This window comes from Acomys russatus, chromosome 21 (genome assembly GCF_903995435.1).
Source record: "Acomys russatus chromosome 21, mAcoRus1.1, whole genome shotgun sequence".
Lineage (NCBI taxonomy): Eukaryota > Metazoa > Chordata > Mammalia > Rodentia > Muridae > Acomys > Acomys russatus.
Window position 1 is genome coordinate 16,684,594 of NC_067157.1, and position 23,735 is coordinate 16,708,328.

The 23,735-nt window shown below is 38.3% G+C and overlaps 1 protein-coding gene across 1 annotated transcript in view; it reads left to right on the plus strand.

The window, feature by feature from the left end:
• Window positions 1-23,735, plus strand: part of Rfx6 (regulatory factor X6) — a 49,392-nt gene that overhangs the window by 16,295 nt on the left and 9,362 nt on the right. The window contains exons 6-13 of the mRNA XM_051164551.1: window positions 1,125-1,152; window positions 11,926-12,033; window positions 15,069-15,146; window positions 15,237-15,350; window positions 16,995-17,044; window positions 19,001-19,160; window positions 21,280-21,424; window positions 23,105-23,214. Of these exons, the coding sequence (XP_051020508.1) occupies window positions 1,125-1,152; window positions 11,926-12,033; window positions 15,069-15,146; window positions 15,237-15,350; window positions 16,995-17,044; window positions 19,001-19,160; window positions 21,280-21,424; window positions 23,105-23,214 (793 nt within the window). The remainder of the gene's footprint in view (window positions 1-1,124; window positions 1,153-11,925; window positions 12,034-15,068; window positions 15,147-15,236; window positions 15,351-16,994; window positions 17,045-19,000; window positions 19,161-21,279; window positions 21,425-23,104; window positions 23,215-23,735) is intronic.

Here is a 23,735-nt window from a genome sequence, read left to right on the forward strand (position 1 = left end):
ACCAAACCTGCTGTCAGCTTAATGTGAACACTGTCATGGTATATAGTCTAGATTATTTGCTAAATTATATATTTTTAAAGCTTAATGAGAAAGTTATGGTGAACTAAGTGTCCCCAAGAAAGGAGGAGGAGAATCCAATGCAGCAGAAGTTCATTTAAGTTTGCACTTACTCAGGGGCTGGGGAAGATAGCCCAAGGGTTAAGAGCAATTGCTCTTTCAGAGGACGCAAATTCTCTAACTACCAACCATGCAAAACGCTAGTTCAGAGGATCCAGTGTTGTTTTCTGGCCTCCGTGGCACACAGACACACATGCAGCCCAAACAACCTATACACATATCGTAAAAAGAAATATACCTTCTAAACATTTTCATTTACTCATAAGGGTGAGTCTATTTTCAGGCTGAATTCAATATAAAAAATAAAGTCAAATATGTGATATTTTAAAGTGAAAATTGTTTTAAAAATCTGTGCATTCAATTAATATTCTAGCAACACACAAATCTTATTATTATAATTGCTAAGCACTGAATCCTTAAGTACTATCTTACTTATTAAGACAGTAAGATATGACTGCCGCATTTGGGTCTCTGTGGCGAAAAACTATGTTACTCTAAAGAGCACATTGTTTTAAGTTGTTATTAACTATCAGGGGCAGGATATTAATACATAAGGTTATAGTTGACAAGACCAGTGGGTACCCAATTTTTAGAAAATGTAATTAAAATGGCACCCGAGATTTCCTCATGGTGTGGTTACTGAGAATTACTTAGAGCTCTTTAAAGAAGAAATCATGTTAATAGTAAAATATCTTAGGGAAAATGAGTCATTCAAGTTATGCTAAGATTTATTCAGGTATTACAGTAACAGGTTACTAGTAAATACCCACAACAGAATGTAAACATAGTCTGGATACATACAAATCTCTAGATAAAGTGTTTTTATTTACTTCAAATCTTAGCCGACTTCTTGAGATATCTTTTATTTTTAATTTCCTCCCCCAAACCATTTTATAGACATTTGAGCAGCAATGATGTTATGAAACAGACTACATTTAATGTCCTCTGTGTTTTCTTGTTGTAATTACATTTTCTTTCAAACTAATGGAAAGTGTATGATTTTTAAGGTTTTCGGGAAGCAAACTGAAGAACGAGGTAAGAATGCTTCTCCTCTCTGTCTCACATCTGCTATGTGTCTTGGAAACTCAGAAAGTTTTGTTATGTATGTAGAAATAAATATTATTTATTGGGAGCAACAGGAAAGCAAGGACTCCAAATGCAGTTAAGTCAGACTTGGAGTGAGAATATTCTCTTGGACCTGCTCAATAGCTTCTGGTCCACTTGAGGGGGGATAATTTTCAGTGATTTAATACCACATGCTTAGGAAATAGAAAAGTAGACCACTATTACCTAAGAACTTCTACTTCAGTGATTAGGAAAGCTTAAGTAGAGGATATAGAAATAATTGGTATTTGAACTATACTGATTCTGGGGAAAAAAAATCTTTCATAATTGTCAAGAAGCTCCAATGCTGTAATGCGCTGTGATTTGTTCTGCTACTTTGTGCATGCGCACACACACACACACACACAGATACACACACACTCACACATGCATATACACACATGCATGCACACTCACATACACACATACGCACAGGCATGCATGCAAGTACACACATGCACACTCACTCTCACACACGCTGCATACAAACTTTTCCCTCTGGCTCCCTCTCCAACGTCTCCTTAAAGAACAGATCAGCAAACTGGCTTTATCTAAATGAGTTACACTACCATTAGGGACTGCATGGCTAATTAGGCACCATGATAAGACCTTCATTATCTTCAGCTTAACTAATCATTAAAACATGGTGCCACAGAACTAAAGGCACACCAACAAGGGGTTGGGTGGTAAATCATAACTAAAGGTAAAGTGTAACTCCATTAATTTGATGAAATAACACAAGCACATTATCTTAAGACATAATAAAAGGCTCTAATTCTCTGAAATAACCAGTTTCTTTCCAGTACTTTTAGAACAGTTAATGGTTAATTACACAATAAACTCCAGATTGCTCTTTTTATCAGCGAAATAATAGCTTTTTATTAAATAAACAATCACGAAACTGCAAAAATATTGACTTAGAAATACACTTTGGTTCATTAGAGATTAGGTCAGTGTGGACTGGAAGTTACTCCACGCAGGTGCCCTTAGGTCCGACGAGCTGGTGGAGCTTCTGCTGCAGCCATTGGTCTGCCCTGCATAGAGCAGATTGCCACTCACAGAGGGAAGAGGAAATGCTTCTGACACCCACGTTTTCCTCCCGGGTGGTGACATTAATAATTCAGTTTAGCTAATAACATTTTTCATAAACTGTTCTTGGTAGACTACATATTTTCTACAAGTGCTTGGAACAATAGCAATGCATTTTTGTGATGACGACTAAACACGAAAGAGCTTTCTCAACGCCCACAGTCACAGCTAAGTCATCTGCTACAGACGGAGGGATGGGGTAGAGACAGTGCATGTGGGAGACGCTTTCTACTGCTAGCTGAACCCCCACTTACCTATAGTGATTTTTAAATGATATTTACACAGAGAAGGTGAAAAATTTAAATTATCCTTATGCTTAAGGTGATCAACAGTTCCTGTTTGCTAAGGACAAAAAACACTCAGTGAAAAAAAAATCCATGTATACTTCAGGTTATTTAAACATTAATAATTCTGAGATAGGTTGAGTAGCTGCCAATACTTTTGATTTATGGCCAAAGCAAGTGAGGCTGAGCCATAGACTGGCATAAAAAACAATGAGAGTAGGGTTCTGTTTTTTAAACACTTGGCCAAAGCTATTTATTTACATATTCATGATACTACAGGTTATAGAGGAGAAGGTAGTATGTGGACATATATGTGGAATTTAAAATACATATTTATGAATTAAAATTCTAAGACAACCAAAAATTCAAAAGACCGCCTAAACGGCTATGCTTATTGACCTCTTTGTCTTTTCTTTTTAATTTTAATTGTTGTCTAGCTTCTGTTGTTGGTTTTTTTGTTTTTTGTTTTTGTTTTTGTTTTTTGTTTTGGTTTGCTTTTTCATTTTAAAGTATTTAAAGCTTTGCAAAGCCATGAATAATAAATAATAAAATCTCATATGCTCACTATCCTAAGACATGAGAATGAAGGTTGCACTTCTTCCCTTCAAACCGGAAAGAGGAAAAGCAGATTCAAATGGAGGACCAGACTGTGCCAGCACACTGAGGCAGCTTCTGTTAGGGTCTCTCTTAGGTCACTGCCTGTGAAGCAGCATGAGAGTAAACGGGTTTGAGGAGCTTTAGGAAAGTCACCTGCTCTCTAGAAAAGTCTGTTCTCTAGAAAAGGCTGTTCTCACACGCCATTTCTGGGGAGGGTAGAGGTGGCGGTAGTGGGGGGCACAGGGGTGGGTAATGCAGCCCTAATGTCCCTAAGGGGCCCACTGTATGCAGGAACTCTTCTGAATGATAGATGTTAGTTACATATCTTCCCAGGAGAAGTAGGAAAATTCAAATAATTTTTGATAATAATTCACTTCTCATGCATCTTTGGTTGAGACTTTTGGAAATAGTCTGTAGAAAACATGAATGGTAGGAAATTATAAAATTTGAATGACAGAATCCAGCAGAAATGCAGAAATATTGAAGAGCAGTCATTTTTTAAAGACACATATACAACAATTAAAATTAAAAGAGATACTACTAGCTAGGTGCACTAAATATTAAAATATATCAATTCTTTCTAATTCAATGTATATATTTTATATTCTAATAGACATTTCTATGGTAATAAATTTTTGAAAATAACAAAAATAGCTATAAACAAAGTATAGAAGAACATATAGAGAATAAATCTTTACGTATAAAATAGAAGATTCCATAAAAAGATATATCTATTAGATACCAAAATGTTATGAGTCTCAGATATGGACTCAACGGCCGGGCAGAAAAAAAAAAATGCAGGAGACTCAGTAGCTGAGAACATACTATAGAATACATAAGGGTTGCGTGTGTGGTTAGGGTTGACTGCAATAAAAAGAGATGCTATTTTTCAAAGACCTCCCTCAAATCCTTGCTAGAGGAAGTTGGGTTATCAAAACAAACGGTAGCAAGAGTTACATATATCTGTGTAAAGCCTAGCATGACGCTTCCTCAAGGGGGAAACAAAGTTACTTTTGTTGTTACTGTTGTTTTTGTTTCTACTAATACACACAATAGTTCCTTTATAAAGAGGAAATTCATCTCTTACAAACTTTATTTTATGTTAACTAACATACATGCTTGAGAAAAAGACATGCTAATAATAGTTTTGTAGTTTATTTGGTCTCAAACCTGTAGTTTTGGTTGTTAGTTTTGTCCTATTTGTTTGTTTTTTTCTTCTTTTGTTTGAGAACTTCATACACGCGTATATTGTTTTTTTTTTGATAAAGTCTGCCCATTTTCACCTCTTCAAAGGAAACTTGAGTAGGCTTTCACAGATGGCATCTCAGAAAAAAACTGACTCTCCCTCCTTCAGCAACCATCAATTACCAATAGGTCCTCAGTCCGAGGCTAGACTTTATGAGTTCCTCCCCCACTCAAGCTGGGCTTTTTGCCTGGCTTGATCTTGTGCATGTAGTCACACCAGCTGTGAGTTCATTTGCATAATGGCACTATCATTGCCAGCAAATACTGTGTTGCTACAGATGTGTACAACCTCTGTCACTTAGAATCTTTCCACATCCTCTACCATGATGACCCTTAAGCCTGGAAGAAAAGAGGTGTGCTATAGGTGTCCCAATGAGATCTGAGTATTCTGTAGTTTCTCATGCTTTGCACATTGGCCAGTTGTATATTAATAACTAATACAAAAGAATCTCCTCTGATACATATTGAGAGTTGTACTAATTTATGTGTACAGCAAAGTCATTAGGAGTTACTTTATTACTATGTCCATTTAGCAGAATAATAGTACTGTGTTCTCTTGTAAGACCTATGACCTATTTAGATTGAGCTAGTATTTATAACTATATTCTGGGATATGGTGGCTACTAAGCATGGGAAGCTATTAATAAAACTAAATTAAAATTTTGTCACTCTAGCTATCTTTCAAGTGATTAGTTATATGGAGTGAGTGGCTACTATTTTAGACAGAATAAATATATAACATTAACATCATCATAGAAGTTTTAATGAGCAGCAGTGTTCCATGATGTGTAAAAGAATTGATACATTAGAAATATAACAGAATGAGGTTGACCAGATGTCTCAGAGGTTAAGAATACTTTCTGCTCTTCAAGAGGACCCAGGTCTTGATTCCCAGCATCGGGTGGCTCACAACCTCCTGTAAGTCTAGTTGTAGGGTATTTGACACCCTCTTCAGGTCTCCATGGGCACCTGCATTCATGTACACATAACTGTATACATGCATATAATTAAAAACAAAACCTTCAAAAATCTTTTGAAGGATATATAACCAAGTATAAAATAGGTAATTCACATAACAATAACAAAGATGACTACTACAAAGTGTTGACATTCAAGATACCCATTCTGGTTGGCTACCACCCATAGCATATGATCAATAAATATTTTGTGTACTACCCTCGTCAATAAAAATTGCTCAATACAAATATTTGTTAGAAAAATACAAGCCAGGCATGGTGGTGTATGCATTTAATCCTAGCACTTGGTACTTTAAAGTTTGCCTGGTCTACAGAGTGGGTTTCAAGGCACCTAGGGCACACAAAGAATCCTAATCTTGGTGGGGGGGGGGAAGGAAAAAGAAAAGAAAAAGGAATTGTAAACTTATTAAAAATAGTGTGAGTAACTTTTACTGAATTAGAAACAACAAAAGGTCTCATAGGTTACTCCCTGCTACCACCTCCCCAAAGCCTCGTACCATCTTCAAGAACTCTAATGGGCCCTTTTCTATTTCCTAGGCTTTACACATAAATATACATTTATAAAAATCACGAGCTAGTATTGGCATATGAGAGAGAACATGTAATGTTTGTGTTTCTGAGATTAGGTAACCTAACAATGTGTTTTCTATTTCCTTCCACTTTTTTGAAATTTTCATTTTTCTTTACATATAACTGGGTACAATTTTATTGTACATATATACTACCCTATTATCCATTCTAATTTGTGGACATCTATACTGATTCCATTTTCTTGCTTCTATCACTAGGGTATCATATATGTGTACATTTATCTATCATAAGACATAGAATCCGTTGGGAATGTGTTCAGGAGCGGTATTGCTGAGCCTTAGGACAGATCTATATTTAGAGGAACTCCTATACTGATTGTCTTTTTCTTTTCTATTCTTTTTTGCTTTTTCGAGACTGGGTTTCTCTGTGTAGCCTTGATTGTCTTGGACTCACTTTGCCTATTGAGTTTCACAGAGGCTACCAAGTTTACACTCTCGTTAATAGTAAATAAGGTTCCATCTCTCTACATCTTCACCAGCATTTATTGTCACTTGTTTTCTTGAGGCCAACCATTATGATCAGGTGAGATGGAATCCTCAGAGTCATGTGTGTGTGTGTGTGTGTGTGTGTGTGTGTGTGTGTGTATGTGTAATTGTGAGTGTGAGTGCAGGCATACACATGCCACAGTGTGCTTATGGAGGTCAGTGAAAAACAGTGGGTGATAGTCCTCACTTTCCACTTTGGGACAGGTTCTCTGGTGCTGCATATACCAGGCTGGCTGGCCAGAGATCCAGGGCATTTTCTAGTATCCACTTCTGTTCTTGCCTGAAGAGTGTCAGGATTACAGATCCATGCTGCCTCCCTGGGACTATGTGAGCTATGGGGGATTCAAACCCAGGCCTTTACAGCTGCACAGCAAGCCCTTTAACCTACTGAGTCATCTTCTCGGCTGTCAAATCCATGTTTCTTCTTTTGAGAACTCTCTGCAACTTCTTATTCTGTATCTTGACTGGGTTGCTTTCTTGTTTTGTTTTTAACGTTCCTCACATAGTCCACATATTGGTTTCCTGTCAGATGTATAGCCAAAAAAGATGTCTCTCACTCTACAGATGATCTTTTTACTCAGCTAACTGCTTCCTTTGCTGTACAGGACCTTTTGGAATTTCAGAAGGTCCCATTTGTCAACTGTTAGCTTTATTTCCTGAGCAACCAGATCCCCACTTAGAACCTACTTCACTCTCTAGTAGGGTTTTCCTGGCTTTTTCTCTAGCATTCTTATAGCTTCAGGTCTTACGTTCTGCGATTCATTCGAAGGAGATGTAGTTCAGGGTGGGGGTGGGGGAGGGAGAAGGCTCTTGTTTTATTCTTCAATATGTAGATAATCAATTTTCCAAACACCATTTGTTAAAGATTCTGTCCTGTCTCCAGTGAGTATTTTTTGGCATCTTTGTCTAAAAATCACGGATTCTAATTTTAGTGTGGATTCCTTTTCCTGTGACTCTTCTGGTTTGGGGTAAATTTCTGTCTCAAGCTTCTAGAATATTCAAGTCATCATCATTCCCTAGAGAATAATAGTCTCTTATTTCCACACATTACAATGAGGAAGGTTTCCCAATAGGCAATTTGTCTCACCTTCATATTAACCGTTCATTGTCAGCCGAACAATGTTGTATCAAGATTAATCTCAAGCCCTCCCTCCTTGGGATATGCTTTTCAAATATTTGCAGACTGTTATCATGTCCTCCTCTGTCATCACGTAGCCACACTGGGCTGTTTAACTCTTTTCTTTCTCTCCCTCACAAGTCAGGCAGTGTTACCTTATAGTCACATTTGTCTCCTTTCTGTAGGATCCTTATTTTTTCTTGGAAATAGATTCAGTCTACCGGCACATGCTGAAGTCATCAGCTGAGAAAGAAGAAAGCAAAAAAAAAAAAAAAAAAAAAAAAAAAAAAAAAAAAAAAAAAAAAAACCCAAAACAAAACAAAGCAGAAAACCAAAGAAACAGAGGAGATTTAAATGGTCTGTCTGTAGCAAGCTGGCAGCTCCTGCAGCATAATCATAGAAATGCAGATATGGAAAGAAAGCCTGCCTTTCACACCCTGGAAAGCATAATATCATTTCTGACCCTTGCCATCTTTATACACAATTACAAACATACCCAAAGTAATGCCTTATAAGTTTCTCCCTGTGCTGCTTTGTCTCTTGCAGACTTCCCACCCATATTGCTAACTTCAATTACACAAAAATAGTACCATTGTGAAAAATGTAAAATATCAAGATAAAAGCATCCACTTTGCTCCTTAATATTTTTTGGCATGCTAAACAATTTTGCTGCAAAACTTCTATTTATATACCCCACTACACAGAGGTATACATGCATGACAATACCCACCAGTTAAAAGAGAGAAGTCCTTTGTACACCATTCCTCATTTTTCTCCCTTCTAATAAAAGGTTAGCAGTCTCTAGGGGACATTCCTCTGTTTCTGTCTCAGTCTTATGGCTTATAAGTGCATTCCCAACCAAATCTATTGCTTAATTTTTGTTCCATTTTACTCTCTATTCAAATGGGCTCATTTGTTTTGTGAATTTGTTTTTATTTATTATTCAAGTTTGTGATTTGTCAAATGCTAAATATACTCTGTACTACTATACAGAACTCCATTATAGAAAAACACCAAAGTGGACTTGTTCATTGTCTATTTGATGAGATATTTTTAGGCGTGGAAGACAATGCCGACACAAACACTCCCCAGATGCTCATGTAGAGGGGTAGGTGTCCAAATCCTAGCATGTATCCCTACTTCACTTTACCACACCCCTTTTGTATTCAGTTAGTTCTTAGAGTAAAATTCCCATTTCCCTTACTTTTGTCTATATTCTTTGACCTTTTTTCTTACTACTTGTGTCATATTTAGTATCCTAACAATACAACACTCCAGTCAGAAGATATACCATCTTTTTTTAAAAAAAGAATTTATACCAGCTGAATCTCAGTGACACATAAAACCTACTACTTTACACCTATACCTCTATCCTTTTTAGTGGTGTCTCAGATTACACTTTATACATATGTGTGCCCAAATACACTAATAGTTACTGTTTATAAAATTATGTAGAAAACGAAATGTGGAGGTAACAAGTAAAAGTTATACTAGTACTAATGATTATGCTAATTATTTTTCCCTTTACCTATTAGTCTCTTAACTCCAGTGAAAATAGAAAGTAGAGTTGAAACTGGCTTTCATAATGGCCTTGTATTTATTTCCTTTTTTAGTCAGTTCTTCATTTCTTCATGTGGCTTCGGGCACTCGCTGGCGTTCTTTCATTTCAGCTCGCAGCAGCCTGCAAGCTTTGGAGCAACCCTAGTGCTAACCAGTTCATCCTGCTTCCATTTTCAGGGAATGTCTTACTTTCTAACTTTTTAAACACTATATTTTATTAAATCCTTGAGAATGTCACATAGTGTATTTTGGTCATGTTCCCTCCCCCACTGATCCTTCTAGGTCCTCCCAGATCTACCCTCCCATCTCTCCAATACCCTTTCTTCCTTTTCTCCCCCTTTTCTCTTTAATTATTATTGTTACATGCATACATAAATATACCTTGCTGGGCCTATTTAGCATTTCTCATGCTCACACGTTTTTAGGGTTGATCATTTGGTATAGATGACCAATTAGGAGGCTCATCCCAGGGGAAGACTGATTCTCCCGCTCTCATAACACATTAAATATCTACAGCTTTCTTTATCTAGAGGTAGAACCTCATGAGATTTTCCCTATCCATACTGACGTATTGACTCGTGTTGGCATGGTACAGGTCTTCTTTAGGCAACCATGTTCTTGACATTTCACAGTGCAGCTTTCCTGTCCTGCACAAAAGACACTCTCTCACCAGACATCTTGGTCCTCTGGCTCTTACAGTCTTTCTGCCTCCTTTCCCATGATGCTCCTCAAGCCATAGACATAGGAACTGAAGGTTTTCTTAGCTAGGATATGACTTTTGGGGGAACACTGTGACCACAAATGTTATAACTTCATTAAATACACACACACACACACACACACACACACATTATCCATAGACCCATATATTTGTGTACGTATATGCACATAACTTATATGTCATTAGGTATAATTCTGGGTAAATATAAAACGATTCCTATAGATTTTCCAAACTCTCAGTATTATTTATTCCCCTTCTCTCCCTCGCACTTTTAATACCCTCTCCATTTAAAAGCTTCCCTCTTAAATTTTTCCATTTTCCTTTTCATAGTATTTGTGGTTTGCTAGGCCCAGCTATAGAGGACCTTCTCCCACACCCCTACTTGGCGCTTTTCTTTCCTGGTTTTGTGCTGTTACTCTAGGTTACATGCTCACATATAATGATTCTGAGCTAGCATCTGCGCACAAGAGAGAGCACTCTTATCCTACAGGCTCACAGTGACCTTACAAGTTGACCTTTTCTCAAAAACTAAATTCTTTATTTTCATACAATCAGCATTGGTTTTTTGGCCTACAGTACCCATCTTTGGTGGTTCATTGGCAGTGTTCATATTGTAAACCCATAGCATGGGAAGTCTTTGAAATAGATTGCTAATTATGAAGACTAAATGGAGCGGGTTGAGATCAACTTGAAGTTATATCAGCAGATGAGGATTATTTCTATAATAGCTCTGGACTATTTTTAAATTTTTATTTCATACTTATGCTTGAAAGCAGAGGTAAGGGCTAAAATTTATAACAATTAGAGAAATTTGGTTTCCTTGTTAATATAAAATTGGTTTAAATACTTATATAGAATCTTTCCATATGAAACCAGTGATTTTTAAATGATTGGATGTTTAAAGACTCAAACATCTTGCAGCATTTTTTTTTTTCTGTTTTACTGTGAAAAGCCTAGAAGAAAATTCAAAGCCTGGGACTGACAAGACAGGGTGGGAAGCCTGCCCATGAGTGCCAGCAGTCAGTCTTTACTCAATATGAATTAAATATGGCGAAGCTAAAAGGAAGAACAAAATCCCATCCTGTGCAATCTTTGTGATTTTATTTCTGACTCAAGCTTTTTATTGCAACCCCATTTATTTAGGTCTTTTTTTCTTTAGTTCTTAATTTTTGTTTTCTGAGACAGCGTCTTAGGAAGCCCAGGTTGCCTCAGGCTTTCTATGTAGGTGAGGATGCCCTTCAACTCCTAGTTCCTCTATCTCTTGCTCCAAAAAGTTAACTATTCCTAAGAAGTTTGTTAACAGCTGTTTCTGGAGCAGGGACAATCAGTTCTGGCCTGCGGGACACTGTAAATTGGCACTCACTCTTCCTCTGTGGGTTTCCTACAGGTGTCAACTCTAGCATTACATATTATTACACAATATGTATTTGCAGTTTTTTTTTTTCTAATTTGCTGGAAACGGCTTTCTTTCGGAGATGCAAAAGAATGACAGACACGTGAATCCAGTGTGGGGCCCCTGATGTAGTGAAAACCAGCTATAGCATGGAAACAAGAAGACTTAGGGTCTAATGAAGTCCTAGCAGTACTTAACCCACGCGAGACTGAGCAAGCGGATCTAATTCTCACCATGTCGCTTAAATGCTGGTAAATGCAGAGTTAGGATCCAACAAACCTTGAATTATTTTTGGGGGGGGGGCGCGGGGCTGGGAGAATTTTTTGGCAATTCTGAAAGTAGATCTTTCAAGATGCACCATTAACAAATAGAAACTTCAGTTTACTCTCTAAAAGTTAAAAAAAATTTTTTTAAAAAAACCTGATAAATATTCAAAACAAAACTCTCAAATAAAAAGGAAAATATTTTGATGATGAAGTTTCTTAAACTTTTGGGGGCAAACTGGCTGATACGTTTGATCTAGTCAGTTGCACAGTTCACCTGAGCCACTGACTGCTCATTGTTTGAAATGTTCATCTCGGTTTCATTACCAAATTTGGGATCCATAACCATGACATTTCTTTTTTGTGCCTCTTTTAATTACAGGGTGGTTTTACTCGTAAATACTCCCTTAGCTCAAAAACAGGAACACTTCTTCCAGAATTCCCCAGCGCTCAACATCTTGTGTACCAAGGATGCATTTCTAAGGACAAGGTATCAATTAAAGACACCTCCTTATTGATTTTCTGATATGTTGGCTCCATATTTCCTTTTGTTCAGAATCTTATGGCACTTGCAGGAAGCAGTCAGAAATCTGCATTATCACACAGAAATGATTGATTTATAGAAGAGACAAACGTTTACTAACATTGATTAAACACTTTCCAATTAATTATTTACCATCTATATGATAGTGTGCAATTAGAAGGTGGTAAAGTAAATCTCAAAGGGCTAAAGATTAATTTATATTTAAAATTCAAAGTTGAAGGAAAAAACACTAAAATGCATATTACCTCCCAATTTTCAACGGTAAACTTTATGCTTTTGGTTAGGTCCACTTTATTTCAATAATCAGTCACCACACATTTCTCTAAGACATAATCTGTTCCTACCACTGAAGGGAACTCTAAGAAAATGTAAGGGTTACACCAGATAACAGAAGAGAAAAGCATTTTCATTGGGCTCACACCATAAGTATTCCTCAATACGTATTTCCAATGTTTCTTAAATAAAGTCTCACACCAAATCTGTTGTTTATGCACTTCTAGAGTCATAGAGTCATTTGTTAGAGAATCACCAGCCATTTATTAGTGGGTACCATTACTGAGTCAGACCTTAATGATCTTTATATGTTTTGTTCAAGTAAAACTCATTATATTCACCTTGGATGAAAGTGCTTTTGACACAATTCGTATTCTGAGGTGCAAAGACACAGGGGTGTTGTTAATATTTAAATGAGTTGCTTTAGCAATGGGAGTTTTATAGAAAGAGGAAATAAAAAAGCAACTTGATATTTAAGCTATTGACACATAAGTAGAGGTGCGGAGTAAGCCTAGGACACACTTAGATGGCAGATGGACCTTACTAGGTAAGAATCGTCCAGTAGTGAAGATAATTTTGAGATGTTGAATATATTTATTCCCTTCTATTCTCTTCTCCAACCACAGTTCTAAAGTTTAACACACCTTTTAAAAATAGAAATAATAACTTCATACTAGAGAATTTGCCAATAAATTTGAACATATGGCAACTTGTGGGGTAGGACGGTGGAAATCAATGGGACCTTACTTCTAGAAGGGAGAGTGGTATGAGCTTGCCTCTGTGGAGAGGGTTGCTTGCGTGCAAACATGCCATAAGTATGTTTACTGTGTGAATATGCCTGCCGAGAGCCAGAGGGGGAGGCAAGTGACAAAGAAGAATAGAAAGGTGAGGAACGTGGGCCAATAGTTTACTTCAGTTTCCCTGCTGGCTTCTGAGGAATCCTAACCTTTCACATTGAAAGTCTGACAGATTGTTTCTCACTCAGGTACCAAAGGTGATTTATAAGACCTCTGGCTTCTAAGTTCACTCCCAGTGAACTCTTTTATAAGCCCAGGGACTGATGGCCCTCTCTTTTAACTGAAGGGCAACTTGGTCCTTTTACTTTTCTACAGTTGCCAAGATCAACCAATCAACTCCTAGGAAGAGGTTGGGCCTGAAGCCAAGAGCTTGAAGCATCCTTTTCTCTAAGGCAGGGAGAGTGGAGAATGCTCAGAGAGAAGCTGATCCCAGTAAACAAAGTTGCCTGCAGCCAAGGGGCTGCTCTTTCATCACGCTGTCGTCATTCTCAGCAGAGGTCGACTGCACTCCATGTTCGTTGTCCATTAGTGAGCTCAGCCTTGCCTCTGTCTGGGACTCTCTAAAATGATATCTATTCTCAGAAAAATCAAGTCAAATAATGTTTCTGAAGAACGCAAGCACACTACAACTAACGTTTAATGTTGTAAGGCATGTAAGTGTTAACTACACATGTGAAGCAGTAATAATAAGATCTGAAATTGTCAATGAACTGTGTGGGAAGTGGCACACTTGAAAAAGTATAGAAAGTAACTTCTGAACTAGAGTTTACAACCTTGTCAGTGGATTTTGAAGTTCCAATGGTTTATTTTTATTAATGCATGTACATTGAATAAAATAACTAAGTGCATTATTATACTTTAATACTATCTTTTAATACATCTATATCACTTACTTTGATCATATTTATTCCCAAGGTACCCACATTTTTCCTCTTTTCTCATCCCATTGGCCCCTTTCATATTCTCTATGAATATGAGTTTTTACCTTCCCTTCCGTCCTTCTTGCTGTTCTTAGTCTCATTTAAAAAGTTTGCCTTGGTGATATACCTAAAAATAATAGCTTTGCCTAACATGTAGAGCAAGCTTCATTTGCTTTGATGGCAACATCCTATGGAGATATTCTATAGTCAGCATCACACCTTGGAAAGAGACTGCTAATTTGCATATCATTATTATCCAATGGCAAACTAGACCATAAAGACAGATGCTGTCCCCAGAACAAGGGGTAAAATGCAAGATGTTAGGGCAGGCAATGACTACCCAGCCATAAATGCTGCTGTGATTCAAAAAGCTACATTCATCATTTTTTAAACATATAGTAACCACTTTGCATGTCAATTCACTTAGAAGTTATATTAAGATGACTCTGGAGCCAAAACCTGAAGCCACTACACCACACTGCTCCCAGCATCCAAACAATTGATATGTTTTAGACCATATATGGTAGGATGCCTTTAATTCCAGCACTTAGGAGGGAGAAGCAGGCAGGTATTTGTGAATGTGAGGCCAGCTTGGTTTATACAGTGAATTTCAGGTTGGCCAAGGCTACATAGAAAGACTTTGTCTCAAAACCAATAACAGAAAGTTGATTCATTTTCACATCTTATATTCATCTTTCCAATAAAAAATATTCTTTCTTATGCAGAAAATTAAGAGGTTCTTTTAGCTACAGCTATTTTGCCACTACCTTTTAAAGTGCTTTTTGTTACAACCCTGCTGCACCATAAAAGCATCTTATCATGCTATTCCTTTACTGGGAAGTAAGATCCTTGAGACAATGATCTGGTCCTTATTTTAGGTCTTCTGCATTGGAAAAAATGCCTGGTTTATAACATGAGCTCAAAAGTGTGGGATAAACAAATAACAGACATTAAAAGACTGTTCCGTTAAGCCTTTTCTTCTTTAACATAGGTTGACACCCTCATAATGATGTACAAAACGCACTGCCAGTGCATCCTTGACAATGCAATCAATGGCAACTTTGAAGAGGTGAGCTGACAGACTGCTCCTCTAGGACGTTATACAAACATTCACACCCTGTCGTCAGTGAGCTCAATGTTCTCTTTGTTCTACGACTAGATCCAGCATTTCCTACTGCACTTTTGGCAAGGAATGCCTGACCATCTCCTTCCCCTGCTTGAAAATCCTGTTATCATTGACATTTTCTGTGTTTGTGACTCAATTCTGTACAAGGTAAGCTCTTTGGAGTTGTCTCAAGCACGAGTAATTTATTTTTTAAATAGCATCCTGAATGCTTGTAACATATTTACAGTTAACAAAATATTTCTTATAGTAAAGAAAAAAAATAGCTCAACTTCTGTTGATAGCTAAGAAAAGCCCAAAAGAAGACATGGTGGCCAATATATGAAAAGATTCATTAGGGTTTTTTTTTAACCTTTAAGAGGTGTTATCAGTTTATAATACATCTTCTTTCTCAAGGAATAGCAGAGTCAGACACTCTCACAAGATTAATGCCTTGAAATTTTCTAGCTTATCTGCACTAATGTCCGATTTTGTCCTCAACACCTAGTAAGAGTTCATAGGTTTCTTCAGAATTATCACAAGAAGTGATCCTGGGAAAGATTAAGAGGTTGGCCTAGCCAAACGTTTAGTGGAAGGGGAGAGAATATTTCACTGTTGAGCAGTCAGAAGGCCCAAACAGAAGGGTAAAGTGGAATTACAATCCTGGCACTCTACGATGAGTTTGTCTGCATTTACCTGCCAAATTGTCATGAGGAAAACCAAAAAACTATTCTTCAAGAACATAAACTGAATTGGCAAGAAAGTTCAAACATGCTAGACAGCTGAGTTGCTTCCTGGTTCTCAGCTTTCCAGAAAACGAGCAGAGATACCAGCTACACCACTCAGAGGCAACACTGCAAACAACTGACAGCGTGGCTTGAGGATGAGAAACGAGGAGCCACATTTTCATCCTCTTTTCAGTAATGACAGAACTAGACAATGCAGAGCTGAGTGCCGGGCACCCTTGCCTTTGCTTCAGGCTCACATTGAAAAACGAGGGAAAGAGAGGACTGCCTTGTTTTTGTTCCAATTGAATAAATGCCAGTATTTACAAAGAAAGGTTGAGTTTGCACTATGTGATTGAAAAGACAGTCTGTAGGAGATGGGAGGTAGTTATGAACGGACACAGGAAAGACCTGGGCTCAGGTCCACAGCTGTTACTGCCAGAGCTATACTGTTGGGCTATAGCTCAGCTCTCATGGGACATAGCTTTCTCCCCCATCTTCACCTCACACAAGCAAGTGATCTTTTTAAAAATTTCAGTCCAATGCAAAAATGTCCTGATTTTAGGTATCAATGGGTACATCTAGTTTTCTTCCTTGTGATGGAGCCAGGAAGGGATAGAGGGCACAGTAAATAAAACTGTAAACTGAACAACTGTGAGGTCCCACTTACAAAAAGCATCCAATGTATGGTCCATTAAACTGTGTGGTTAGCAAGGACAATCCATGGGTACTTCATACTAGGGATGTCAATTTACTGCCTCATGCGTTCATATACAATGCACACATAACCTCTCGTTTTGGAGGTGGAAAAAAAAAAGCCCTAACATTTATAAAGGAATCATGTTACTCTCTAGGAAGGTTAACAGGTAAAAAAAAAATCAACAAATTGTGTACCTTGCATTAGAAATAATCATTTCCATCGCTGGGGATGCAGCTCGTCGGGCAGAGGGTGGGGCAAGCATATTAGAGGCCCTGGTTCAATTCCCAGCTCTGCCCAAACCGGGACGGTGAGACCCCAGCCCATTCTCCTAGAACTCCAAACACAGTCATTTCCAAAGGTTCATGTTGACCCTGTTTTGCTTTGGTTAAGGTCCTTACAGATGTCCTCATTCCTGCAACAATGCAAGAAATGCCAGAAAGGTATGTGCAGCGAACAGACCATGACTGTCCCTTGTGAGAATGACAGTTCAACCTCATACACTATGTTTCTGAAGATTGTTGGCTTGGGATTTATCAAGAATAGTTCCTTATAGCTTTCTATCACCCGGAAGTGCTGTCCCTTGGTCTTTGTATTTGAGCATCAGTGAATAGAATGGGTAAGATAAAAACCTAAAGTCTCTTCAGTGTGAGGCCAGGCAAAGTGAAAAGCATTGGTACCCAAGCATGATCGACGTCTAATATGCTTCAATGGAGACCAGATGGAGGAGGTGTGGGATAGTCAAAGAGAAAATAAGTAAAATATATAAGGAAAATTTTGAAAATTATTAATTATTACACTTTTATGATTGACTTTAATGCTGGAGAGATGGTTCAGCAGTTAAGAGCGCTGGCTGCTATTCCAGAAGTCCTGAGTTCAATTCCCAACAACCACATGGCAGCCCACAACCATCTATAATGAGATCAGGTGCCCTCTTCTGGTGTGCAGGCACATATGTAGGCATAACACTGCATACATAATGATTAAACTTTAACTTAATCTGAAATCAGGAAATGGCATAATGAAATTATGACCTTTCAACAAAGAACTAAAGTCTTAAATACTTTATTTAAAGTATATGCCAAGATTTTTCACAGAGCCATTTCCAGGGTGAAAACATAGAATTTTGGAGGGAAATTAGCAAAATTTTCTCTTGAAAATAGTCTAATGAAGTAATTTATTTTTAAACTGAGGTAACAAACCAATTTATGCCTTGACAGTGCTCAAATGCATATTGATTGATAAAGTATTTTTGAAATCTTTTCATGGGATTATTTTATTTATATAGTAGTTGTCCTTGATCTGGTGAACAATTCCTTTTAATTACCCTTAGTGTACTTTAAACATCTAACGTGTACTCCTAATTAGTTATGTATAATGATTCATTGTCACGGCCAAATAGCTATACTAATTTCAATGCAAGCAGATGGTCACGTGACTACTTCAAACAGCAGTAACAACCGATAGCTATTCAATCATGGCTTTTTCAAAATACCTGTAGCTATGCACAGTTGGAGAACTGAAAACACAACATTAAAACCCCAGAAGTTCCCACTTTTCCACATCAGGATGGCCAGCTAGGCACTCTCATAAGAGACAGCAAGCATCCTCTGCATCCAGAGGGCACCATGCTTTGCTTAACCGACCCCTTCCGTTGAGTGATAAATAAGGGCTAAAACATTGTTCAGGAGTAGGTATTATTACCAAACGAGGAAGCTGGAAGTGGAGAGAAATTTCTTTAATGCCCCAGAGTTTGACCCTAAGTTTGCTTAGTCTTTCCATTGTATCACTGCTTACCACATACAAACCATACTAACTCTGCTTAACCTGCTGCTGTGAAACACAGAGGAAGATGTAGGGGTTTGAACACTTACGTGCACACACTTCCACAGTTTGCGGTTTTCTAAGTTGACTCTCTAAGTAGTACACTTTTGGTCATCCATCACATGAGGGAGGTTATGTTTGGATGATAAGAATACAGCAGTAAAACAGACACTAGGTACATAAGACATTATAGTGCCAATGTGGTATCATCTAAGGAGTCAAATGTATTTCACAAAAAATAATTGAGTTATGAATACTAATAAAGTCCCTCTGGATGACTCACTGCCTTTGTGCTAGGCTCAAACCAGGGCATTTCCCACGAGTTACTTGGTGTAATTCTCAACATAATCTAGTGACCAGATACTATTCTTAGTGCCATTTAGTAGACGAGAAAACAGGAGTTTGAGGGACTGGAGCATTTTAATTATGATTGTGTATGGCAGACCAAGGTTGAGTCTGTTCTGGCCTCAGGTTCATGCATTTGGAAGCACAGGCCAGCAGGACCCTCCGTTGGAATGTGCACCCTCAGTGCTTCCTTGAACACCGTGGGACCTAACTCAGAGTTCTCTTTGTAGCTTGCTAGCAGACATAAGAAATTTCGCCAAAAATTGGGAACAGTGGGTTGTTTCATCCTTGGAAAACTTGCCAGAAGCCCTGACTGACAAGAAAATCCCCATTTTGCGAAGATTTGTATCTTCTCTGAAGCGACAGACGTCTTTCTTGCATCTTGCTCAGGTATGGTGGTCAGCTGGGAATATGAGTCACGCAAAGCCAAAGGACTCTTCCAATTAGGGATCTGTGACAATTTGAAGAGACTAAGTACACAACATCAAGATGTGATATGTAAGCAAGTGCAAATTCTAGACCTGAGAGGATGCATGAATAGAGAATTATACCTATATGTCTGCATTGTACATAACTGTACAGTATAAGCATTAATATCCTGATTTGGGACGGACAGTGCCTGTGGGTATGCTGTAGAGTATAAAAAGCTGGATGGTTGACAGCGTCTCCTGCCTTACAGAAGCTTACCCAGATCTAGCCAATAGACAGGACATTCTCCACAGTTGAGTGGAGAGCAGGGACTGACGTTCACATGAACTCTGGTGCCCCATATTTGACCACGTCCCCTTGATGGGGAGGCCTGGTGGCACTCAGAGGAAGGATAGCAGGCTACCAAGAAGAGACTTGATACCCTATGAGCATATACAGGGGGAGGAGGTCCCCCTCAGTCACAGACATAGGGGAGGGGAATAGGGTGAAAATGGGAGGGAGGGAGGAATGGGAGGATGCAAGGGCTGGGATAACAATTGAGATGTAATATGAATAAATTAATTTTAAAAATTAAAAAAAAGCTGGATGGAGAATATTCTGAAATTCCCTATTCTAGTTCAGCAAAGTTTCTGTGATTCAAATTTATTTCAAAATTATAAAAAACATAATGTTATTGCATTCTCCAAAGTAAAATGCCAACTGGTACAAGTTAGAGTAGTGAGTAGTGGGCTTGTGATTCCTTCTTAAGATTCATCTCTTGAACTGGGTACGTGTGTGTTTGCATCTGTGTGCGTGCCTGTGAGTGTGTGTGGGCAGCAAGGTATGAGCAGATGAGTACAGGTGCTTGCAAAAGCCAGCAGCATTGAATACTCTTGGAGCTAGAGCCACTGGTGGCTGCGAACTGACTGACATAGGTACTGGGGATCGGGCTTGGGCCCTCTGCAGGAGCAGTGTGTGCTCTTACCCTCTGAGCCATCTCTCCAGCCTGGCTGTGCTGTATTTAATGTTCTCAAACCTCCGCGCCCTCTGCACTTTAAGCGGCTACTGACATATAGCGAGTGGCGAACTAATTCATACATAGGAACACCCCGTAACAGTTGTCACTGTCGCTGTAATTGTCGGCTTTATGAAGGTGTGCAGTGTCCCGAGTTAAAAAAAAAAAAAAAAAAAACTACTTATAAGCCAGATAGAAAAATGTAACATTTAAAATGATATTTTCTTCTTTCTTTCTTCCTTCCTTCCTTCCTTCTTCCTTCCTTTCTTTCTTCTTTTGTTTTGTTAGTTTGTTTTTGTTGTTGGTTTGGTTTGGTCATTTGTTTGTTTGTTTGTTTGAGAGAGGGTTTCACTGTGTAGCTCTGGCTGTCCTGGAACTTACTCTGTAGACCAGGCTGGCCTCAAACTCACAGAGATCCACCTCCTTCTGCCTCCTGAGTGCTGGGATTCAAGGGGGTGCGCCAGCACTACCCACTTTTAAAATGTCATTTTAAAAATTAACACTTTCATATTTCTTGCTTTGTGATGATGGCCCAAAAAGTATTATTGTCGCTTTCTCTCATATGAAAATGTCAAATCTGTCTCACAGATGATCATGAGTCTCAGTTATTGATTTTAATTTTAAAACAAAGGAAGAATTTCAAGCAGAGGAGACAATTCAGTCAAGAAAGTATGTGCCATACAGACTCAGGACCAGCACCCCCAAAGAAGCTAGGCATGGTGGCAGCTCACACCCGGAAAGCCGGCACAGAGGAGATTGAGAGATTTATTTCCTTGGGGAGTTCTGACCAGCCAGTCTAGTTTAATCAGTGAGTTGCAGGTTCAGGGAGAGACTTTGTCTCAAAAAAAAAAAAAAAAAAAAACCAGTGTGGAGACAGTCGAAGAAGACGCCTAATACAGACCGTTTGGCCTCCACACAGACGCACGCATACATATAAACAAGAACGTGTATATGTGCAAGACACACTCAAGAGAAAAGCTATTGATGATGGTCTTCCTTCAAGAAACTACCTTTACCAAAAGTGAACATTTTTCTCTAGGTCGACTGTAATCGATACAGTTTAGTGTCGTTTTTGTCTGTGTGCAGATTGCCAGGCCAGCTCTCTTTGACCAGCATGTGGTGAATTCCATGGTGTCTGATATTGAAAAGGTCGACTTAAACAGCATTGGAACTCAGGCTCTTCTTACCATATCCAGCAGTACAGAGGCAGAATCTGACATCTACAGTGAACGTGAGTCTGTTTAGCTAACAACAGAGTCTCCTAATTTTGACACTACTGACCTCTTGGTAGGCAAATTATCCGGGAGGAAGGAAAGCTGTGCCAGGCATTGTAGGACATTTAATGGCATCATTGACCTCTGTGGACTAGGTGTCATGAGCAACATTCCTTCCAATTCTGACAGCCAAAAAAATGTCTCTAGATCAGAGATTCTCAACCTGTGGGTCACAACCCCTTTGGGGTTTGGGGTGTCACATATCAGATATCCTGCATATCAGATGCTTGCATTAAATTCATAACAATAGCAAAATTGTAATTATGAAGTAGCAATGAAAATAATTTTATGGTTGAGGGTCCCTGCAGCATGAAGAACTATACTAAAAGATCACAGCATCAAGAAGATTTAGAACCACTGTTTGAGATCATCCTGAATCACATCTGTTGGAGAAACTCTTTCAATTTAAAAAAGTGCTCTTTTAAAAGATACACTTACTGTGGGAAATATTGAAGAAAATGAAAGTAACTGATTATTTCACTTTGTAGAAATAACCAAGATATAAATAACCTGGAAATAATCCAAATGGCTTTGAGTTTTCTTTTATTCCACTTTTATGTGACATATAAACTCATTTGTGTGTGTTCTATGCCCCTGCTATTGTACAGCATATGAAACGTATCAAGACTATGCTATTTATTAAAAATAGAGATTTGGTCCAAGCTTAGACTATTTGGCAATGTTAAACCAAACCTATATGTGTGACCAAAGGGTAGCAGCAGACTACTTATTTCCCCATCACCTTTCTAGCTGCCAAACAGAGCTGCAACTGCCTGTAGGACATAGCACAAGCAATGGCTTGTCCTTGGAGGGCAGCATCAAGCCTCATGTCTGTTTGCAGAAATGCTACATCACAACCTGTGGTTCAGAAGACCTCAGACTGATCAACAAGATGATAATCCTGGACTGTCCCCTTAAATTCTTTGAGAGGTGTTATTTGTGGAAATGGCTCAGTTCTTCAGTAGAAGATAAAGAGTCTTTCTGAAAGCAGAAAATGAACAAGCCTTGTTTGGGCCATTCATTAGATTTTAACTCATCTAATGAGATACTTCCATCAAATAAAAGTACTGTATTAAAAAGGAATATCCATTATATTAATTATTCCCATCAAGGACATGTATACATGTACACATATATGCATAAATCTATTTTCAGTATGTTCTAAGACAGATACTATAAAAATAATTATATAAAGTATGAACTTGTGTTTCAGTATATCACAAGACAGGGACTATAAATGTACACATATAAAGTATAAACCTGTATTTCAGCGTGTCTCATTTTTGGTACTATTATCAGGATAAAAAACTAATTCATTTCACACATCCATCTCCATTTCCCTTTTATGCCATAAAATTTCTAATTACTTATAGCTCAAAGTCTTATCTTGGGTTCAAAGTAGTTGTAATATATTTTAATCATTTTTATTACCAATTGCAAATTGTTCATACTGACAAGGTCTATTACAAGATTTTCACATATGCATATATATATTTTGATCATATTTATCCTTAATTACCGTTCTTCTCCCTTCCACTCCCATTGATCCACTTCCTCTTCCCAACCATTGTTTGCTCTCCTTCTGTTACTCCCTTCTTCTCTTTCTCCTCCTCCTCCTCTTTTTCTTTTCACCATAGATGACTCTATCACTGTGTTCGAAGAACTGAAAGATCTCCTAAAGAAGAACGCTACAGTGGAGGCATTTATTGAATGGCTGGATACTGTGGTAGAACAGAGAGTTATTAAGGTATTTAGAAAATATTTTTAAGAGAAACAGCTAACTTGGCTGTAATTTCTTTGACTGCTGTGGAAAAGGTCCAGAGGGTGTATTTTTAAACCATGTTTTATGTCTTTGTGATAACAAAGAAATGGGGCCAGCTTGGATGGCCACCGACAGACAAATGGGTAGGGAAAGTGTGGTACGTCTACACAGTGGAATTTTTCCATCTGTAAGGAAAAATGAAATTCGCTGGAAAACGGGTGGATCGGAAAAGCGTAGTATGAAGTGAGGCGATCCAGGATCAAAAAGAGAAAGCCATGTGCCTGAGCCTAACAGTGCATATGCATTACAGTACAACTGGGGTTAAAGGCAAGAACGGAGGCCAAGAAAGGGCAAGAACAAGCAATGGAAAAGATGGGAGGAAAAAAAGACACGTGGAACAGGACCATAGGGAGCTCAAGGATAGCAGTAGAGGTCGGGGAGACAAGGGAAGCAACGTCTGCTAAAACACACTTTGTTTAACAACGCCATGATAGTACCTAATAGCT